The following is an 8,184-nucleotide window of genomic DNA, read 5'->3' as shown; positions in this document are numbered from 1 at the left end:
GCTGGCCTCGAACTCACAAAGATCCACCTGCCTCTGCCTCCCAAGTGCTGGGATTAAAAGGCATGCACCACCACACCCAAAAACTCATTCAATTTTATGTCTTATAGGGCTTATACTGAGTACAATATTGTATAACTGGATTAATTCAACTGTAAACCTAAAAATTTACAGCCAATTTTGAAAGGGATGCATCTTAGCTCTGGAAATTGTTATTGAATATGTCAATACTGTTATAATAAAGTGCTTCTTCTAAGCATGTGATTAAATAAATAATTTTTTTAAAAAAGAAAATGTTCAAAGATGACTTTCAAGTATTTTTAAAACTTTATGGCTGGAAGAGATAGTTAAGAGCACTGGTTGCAGAGGACCCAGGTTCAAATCCCAGCACCCACATGGCAGCTAGCAACCCTCTACTTCCAGGGGATCTGACACCCTCTTCTGGCTTCCATGGGCATTTACATACATAGGTGCACTTACATACATGTAAGCTATAGACTCATACACATAAAATAAAAATAAAAAGTTGGGGCGGGAGAGATGGCTCAGCAGTTAAGAGCACTGACTGCTCTTGCAGAGGACCCGGGTTCGATTCCCAGCACCCACATGGCGGCTAAACTGTCCTTAGTTAAGAGCACTGACTGCTCTTGCAGAGGACCCGGGTTCGATTCCCAGCACCCACATGGCGGCTACAAACTGTCCTTAACTCCAGTTCCATGGAAATCCGAAGCCCTCTTCTGACCTCCATGGCACTGCATGACACGGGTGCACTCACATACATGCAGGCAATACATTCACACACATGAAATAAAAATAACAAAATATTTTTAAAAATAAATAAAAACTTCAAAAAAACTTTATAGATGTTCTCATTTTAAGGCTGGGCATGTTGACACATGCCTTTAATTTTAGCACTCAGGAGGCAGAGGCAGGTGAACCTCTGTGAGTAGGAGGCCAATCTGGTCTACATAGTAAGTTCTAGACCAGTCAGTGCTACATTGTGAGACCCTATTTTAAAGAAAAAAAGATGGTCCCATTTCATATGAAATATTCCTAAATTAAGTCTGTGAAATTCCCATGTGCTGTATACATTAGTGAAATGTTCACATTAAAATAAATCATCATTCAGTATCAGTAACAAAATAAAGTTGGGAAGCAGAGGCCTAGGAAGGTGGATCTCTGGGATCAAGGGCAGTCCGGGGTACATATCAAGTTTAAAGCCAGCTGGGGCTACAGGGAGACCCTGCCTCAAAAAAATGAAAACAGTGATAATAAGGAAATAACAATTACTTAAATGTACTTACTGCAATCTCTCTACAGGCCGACATCGATATTCCTGTGCCTTCAATTTGCTTCAACGCATATTCCTTTTCATCTTTTCTGTATGTGAACAAAAAAAATATTATTTTTCCATACATTTTTGGATATGAAATTAAAACTACAAAAACAATAGGAATACATTTAGTCTCTCAGTGACATGTAAACATTCTTACTATGCCATGCATTGCTTATTTTTTATAATATTTCTACTACAGAAATATGAAATACAAAAAAAATCATGCCATAGTGAAAACACCAGACAGAACTAAAACATGAAATTCAAAATTAACACACTAAGATACTAAACATGGCACTAGTTTCAGAGTAAATAAGTATAAATATAAACTCAAACATATTGCAAGATAATTCCTTGCCTGTCTTAATTATCTGAAGTCTACAAACGCCCTCTGTTATAAACAGTCAATACAAAAATAACTGACAGATATAAACTATCAGATTCACTTAATTAGCTTCAAGTTCGAAGGCACCAAGAAAAAGTACTTAAGTACTCAGAACTTAGCACCAACATTTTCTCAGAAAACTCCTGGGGAAACCCAGTAGCTACAGTGGGCAATAAGACAGGATTAGAACTCTAAGGAAGCCTAATAATTACCAGGGAACTTAACCAACAGAAGACAGGGTTTGAATAATAGTGTTACGACAGCAGGGAAAAAAGATGAGTAGTTAGTCCAACACTTAATATTCTCAAAGTACAGAAGCCAGAACCAGCCATAGGAAGGCCCCAGCTGACTGCTACCAGTATAGATTATCATGTCATGGATTATTCTAAAAAATAAGGCATACTCCATGCCCTCCAGTTTTTGTCTTCTGGTTGCATCAGAACCTCAGCAAGGCATATCATGTCATGATAGTTCTGTCAGATTTGTCAGAGAGAATCGAAGAACTGACACATTTGTCCTACTTAGCTATTGCTCATTTTCCCCATTCTCTAATAGCAGACAAAAGCTTAAGATGTTATTTACAGTGTGTCTTTTAAAACCTCAGGTTAGGGCTGGAGCTATACGTCAGAGTTAAAGTATTTGCGTAGCATGCCTAAGGCCCTAGGTTCAATCCTCAGCATCATTTAAAACAAAAAGAATAGAAACAATACAGAGAGGGAGAGAAAATAAAGCATTTTATGTGCTTCTGAAGATTTTTCATAATCTATTTTGGATAAATAAGTGAGTTATGAAGATGCTTTTCTCCCACAACAAATCTGAAAATTATGTTTTTCTTCTATTGTATGCCAATCAGGAAATAATTAAACTTTATTTATTTATTTATTTATTCATTTATTTAACAAAATACAGTGCTGAAGATTGAAGCCAGGGCCTTACAAATGCTAAGCAAGAGCTCTAATATCAAGCCATAGCCCAAGTCCTTACATAGCATTTTTGGATAAACAGAAAACATACCAGATGTCAAAAAGATGATCTGTGATTCAGCTATTAAGTGATGGCTGTGAAAGTCATTAGAAACATGAAAAACTTTTACCATGTATAACTAAGAAACTACACAAATTATACTATTATAAACAAGTATATACATTTACATGTATGTTGACAGTAGTGGAGAAAACTAAGAACACTATAATAAAATTCAGGAAGCTATGTTAGCTAACTCTACTGGTAATAATGCCTTTGAAGTTAGAATGGAGAGGGAGTCAAAAATAATTTGACACTCCAGAAATAATCACCCACTTAAATAATCTTTAGTACTTTCAATAAGATTAACTTGGGCATATTTTAAAGCACGAAGGGAAAGTTGAAATTATCTTTTTCCCCTTTCTTCCATTCTGTTTCCTATTTTCAGGCTACTAAGTAACCACTAAAAAGCACAAGCGTAAGATGACTCTAAGTAATTAAAGCATGTCTTCTCCTACCTCAAGTATGGTGGGTACAACTGAACATGTGAGAGCCCGTGTGCTTGTGATGTTCTGGCACATGCTTATAATGCACATGTTTAATGTCTAATTAACTACTGGGTATCTACTACTGAATACTTAAAGTTATTCTTTCTTTTCTTTTCTTTTCTTTTCTTTTTTTTTTTTTTGTTCTTTTTTGAGACAGGGTCTCCCTGTAGCCCGACCCAGAACTCGATGTGGAGACCAGGCTGGCCTTGAACTCACAGAGATCCACCTGCCTCAGCCTCCCAAGTGCTGGGATTAAAGGCATGTGCCACCACATCCAGCTAAAGTTATTCTTTCTTAAAACAAAGTTATAAAAGCTTTTTGACAAATTTCTCACATATAATCATGACTTTTCAATAGAAATCTTTCAATTCCCAGTACTCCTAAATGAAGTGCTCCAGAAATTCATGTAATTTCAGTTTCATTAAAAATATTTTTATTAAAAATACTGTAAAGAATATTACACAATCTGGATAGGTTATCGTTTCTATGGAAACCATAAGACTTTTCCAGTAAGTCAAAAAGTGCAAAATTAACACATCACATTAATGGCTCGTGAATTTCACATCCAGGCTGTCAAAGGAAATTTGAAAGCTTAAGCAAAACAGACTGAAGCATAGACCTCTCAGCCTGAATTGTATGGACAAAAACAAGAAACAACTTAGTAATTGTTTCACTTAAAAAGTTTAAATATATTTTCCATCTGCTAAATTAATAAAACACTCAAAAGTCTTCACTTTTAAGATTTGAAGTTTTAAAATCAAAATGAAAGAAACATAATCTTTGCATTTCTCTTTTGTATATTGTCAGGTGATCAATGGTGAGGCACCTCTGAGACTCAGCACATGAAGAGGCAAGATCTCAGATTTCTTGACAAGAAATACTTCAGTGTAAAGACCACAGATGTGGGGGCTGACAAGATGGCTCGGAGAGAAAAGGTACTTCCTATCAAGCCTGACGACCCGAGTTGAATCCCCAGGGCCCACGTAGCAGAAGAAAGGAACTGACTCACAAGTTGCCCCCTAACGTCCCCTCATGCATACATATATACACACACAAACAAGAAAATGCAAAAAGAAAAAGTTTAAAGACTAAGAATATGATCTTTAACAATGTCCAAAACATTTCAAGGACTAGGCACATGAGGCAGGGAAACTTACTGCTCTCATTTTGTGAGTGCCCTAGAATCCCTCCAAGTGGCAGTAGCAACTCATACTCCACAGCTTGATATTTCAAGTACATATACTATTAAAGAGCATAAAAGTATAATTTTCTAGGACTAGGGAAAAGATAGCTCAGGTTTATCAGGTATTAAGGTACCCATCTTGCAATCCTGAAGACCTGAGTTTAATCCTCAGAACCCATGCGTTTTGTTTTTAAAAATAAGAAAAGGCATGGTGGCTCACTCTGTTTAGTCTAACCCTGGGGAGGCAGAGACAGGCAGCTGGAGCTTGCTAGTCAGTCAGCCTGGCCTACTTGATGAGTTCCAGGCCAGTAAGAGACTGTTATCTCAAAAACGACAAAATGTGAAAGGTGCCTAAAGAACAACTGTCAAGGTTGTCCTCTGGCCTACATACACAGAGTGCACACACACACAAGCACAAGCATGCATGTGCGCATACACACACACACACACACACACACACACACACACACACACCCCTACACTTACACACACAAACTCTCCAAAATAAGAGTGGAGATTCTGCTTAGCTAGTTAGAACCTCCCCAGGCTGTATCTATCCCGCCTTGGCTAGAGGCCCCATCCTGATCCTCTTGCCAGAGACCTCCTGACTAGCCAGCCAGAACCCAGCCACTGGATCCCTGTAGTCTCAAATTGGGCCTAGGACCATGCAACCCCCTGGAGAGCTCTTGACTAGCCAGCATGGACCATTCCTGTCCAGCTAAAATGAAAAAAAAAAAGTCATACCGAACCAGCAAGCAAGCAAGCTTCATCAACAGAACCAAACTTCAACTAAACAAAGACAGGCTAAAATTTCATATTAGATACACAACCAACAAAAGAAATCCATATGCCCAAACCACAATAAGAAACACAAATAATATATCCCCACCAAAACCCACGGTCCTACAAAAGTGTACTACAATGAGAACTACCCAGAGGAAACCCAGGATGCAGAATTTAAAAGAACAGTCATAAATATGATCAAAGAATAACTTTAAAGAACACACAACTCAAAGAGGATAGGAATAAACTTCTGACTAAAGGTCAAGAAAATAAGACTATATGGCTGAATGAAATGACAAAGACAATTCAGGGCTTGAAAAGTGAATTCACAAAAGAGAGAGAAATATTGAAGAAAACACAAGCCAAAATGAAGGTGGAATTGAAAATTTCAAAAAAGTCAATTTGAAACAACAGGAAAAGCCTCATAAACAGAATGAATGATATGAAAAACAAAATATCAAAGAGTAGATGACAAAGTTGAACTAGACTGCTCAAGCAAAATAAATGAAAAAAAATTAGACACAGGAATGGAATCTGCAGAAAATGTGGGACAACCTGAAAAGACAAAATCTATACATCATAGGCATAGAGGAAGAATTCCAGGTCAATGGCACTGACCAGATTTTCAACAGGATTACAGAAAAACCTTTCTCTAAATTAAGGAAAGACATACCTATACAGATACAAGAAGCACACAGAGCACCAATTAGACAGGACCAGAACAGAAACTCAGTGCCGCATATCATAGTAAAAACACTAAATGTACAGAACAAAGAGAGGGTACTGAAAGCTGCAAAAGATAAACAAGTTACATATAGAGAAAACTGACCAGAATTATAGTTGATTTTGATGAAAACTACAAAAGACAGAAGAGCCCAGAATAAACTATTAATGGTACTAAATAACCATACATGCCAACCCAGAATATTTTACCCAGCAAACCTGTCATCATAGTTGAAGGGGAAAGAAAAATCTTCAACGATACAAACAGGCTGAAAGAATTCATGTCCACCGAGCCTGACAGCCCCCAGATCCTACCTCCACGAGGTGGTGACATTCCCCTAACTGCACCACCATCCCACTATCTGGGATTTTGTGAGGCTCCTCCAAAGGCCCCAGGGCAGATCTGCCTTTGGCAGGCTAAGGCTGATACTAGCAGAGAGCCTGAGAGGGTGGGTTTGGACAGCCATCAGGGTAGGCAAAGCCACTGAGCGCTTAGAAGACCACTACAGAGTACTGGGTTCTGGACTCCCTCTGGCCTCCAACTACCAGAGGGCCTGAGAACCCAGGGGACAGCCTGACAGCTCCTGGATCCTGCCTCCACACGGTGGTGAGCTTCCCCTAATTGTGCCATACCATCACCCTACCTGGGATTTTGTGAGGCCCCTCCCAAGGGCCCCAGGGCAGATCTGCCTTTGGTAAGCTTGGGCTGGGATCTCAGCAGACCACCAGAGAGTGCTGAGTTCTGGCCTCCCTCTGGCCTCCCTCTGGCATGGGGTTGACAACACACAGGACTGCCTGAAAAGAGCCTGGATCCTGCCTCCAGGTGGTGAAGGAAGCCAGAGTGTACCTGAATTGGGCTTCTGTGGGTACCCCTGAATAGCTGATCTGAAGCCATCAGTTCCCTCCAAAATAAACCTGACCTGTACCAACCAGCTTTACATAACCAATAAAGAAAGGATCTAGGCACCTGGATAATACAAACAAAAGCATACTTCAACTTAATTCCCATATCAAAATCATAAATAACAAAAGAAATTCACATGCTAAAATCACAACGAAAGAATAATAAAATGGAAAGCCAAAACACTACATCCCCACCAAACCCCACCAATCCTGTAAAGAGTTCTACAAGGAGAGCCCCCTAGAGATAACCCAAGACAGTGAATTTAAAAGAACAACCACAAACACAATCAAGGAATTCAACAAATTTAAAGAACACACAAACAAATCAAAGAGCTAAAAGAAGATAGGGATAAACTTCTGAATGAATTCACAAAAGAGATAGAAATAGTGAAGAAAACTCAGGCAGAAATGAAGAAGAAAGTCCAAAACTCAATAAGCCAACTTGAAACAACAGAGGAAAGATTCACCTCTAGAATGAATAAAAAGGAAAACAGAATATCAACACTGGATGATAAAGTTGAAGAATTGGACCACTCAAGCAAAGAGTCTGGAAAATTTAAAAAAAAAAAAACAGGAATGGAATATGCAAGAGATGTGGGACACCATGAAAAGACCAAATCTATGGATCATAGGAATAGAGGAAGGAGAAGAATTTCAGGTTAATGGTGTTGATCAGATCTTAAACAGGATTGTAAGAGAACTTCCCAAAATTAAGGAACAACATCCCCATACAAATACAGGAAGCACACAGAACACCAAATAGTCAGGATCAGAAAGGAAACTCCCCATGACCTATCAGGGTAAAAACACTAAATATACAGAACAAAGCGAGAATACTGAAAGCAGCAAAAGAAAAACAAGTCACATACAAAGGAAAGCCCATCAGAATTACAGCTGACTTATCAATGCAAACTATGAAAGTCAGAAGAGCCTGGACCAAGGTATTTCCAGTTCTACATGACAATAGATGCCAGCCCAGAATACTATACCCAGCAAAAATGTCCATTATAGTTGAGGGGGAAAGAAAAATCTTCCATGACACAAATAACCTGAAAGAATACATGTCCACAAAACCAGCCCTCCAAGGAATACTTGAAGCAATACAGAGAGCAGAGAACAACTATACCCTAGGGGTGATGAAAGAAAATAAACAAAGATATAATCTAGGAAACACAAAATTACACAGAGAACACAAACAGCAATCAAAATCATGGCAACCAATACACACCTTTCAATAATAACCTTAAATATCAATGGACTGAACTCTCCAGTCAAAAGACACAGACTAAGCGAATGGATTAAGAAACAAAATCCATCTCTTTGCTGTCTGCAAGAAACCCATCTCACCTTCAAGGACAGGCAC

The 8,184-nt window shown here is 38.7% G+C and overlaps 1 protein-coding gene across 5 annotated transcripts in view; it reads right to left on the bottom strand.

The window, feature by feature from the left end:
- Positions 1–8,184, bottom strand: part of Cdk19 (cyclin dependent kinase 19) — a 218,973-nt gene that overhangs the window by 156,601 nt on the left and 54,188 nt on the right. For 3 of the 5 annotated variants that reach the window (XM_008852410.2, XM_029555722.1, XM_017803016.2), the window contains one exon: positions 1,302–1,377. The exons of 1 other annotated variant lie outside the window; for it this stretch is intronic. In XM_008852410.2, coding sequence (XP_008850632.1) covers positions 1,302–1,377 — 76 coding nt within the window. Of the gene's footprint in view, positions 1–1,301; positions 1,378–8,184 lie in introns of those variants that run through there. One more of the 5 variants, XM_029555723.1, reaches the window with a different exon arrangement.

Source organism: Nannospalax galili, unplaced genomic scaffold (genome assembly GCF_000622305.1).
Source record: "Nannospalax galili isolate Female #2095 unplaced genomic scaffold, S.galili_v1.0 scaffold646, whole genome shotgun sequence".
NCBI lineage: Eukaryota > Metazoa > Chordata > Mammalia > Rodentia > Spalacidae > Nannospalax > Nannospalax galili.
The sequence above is the reverse complement of the archived record's forward strand: the minus strand, read 5'-3'. Positions and strand labels throughout refer to the sequence as shown.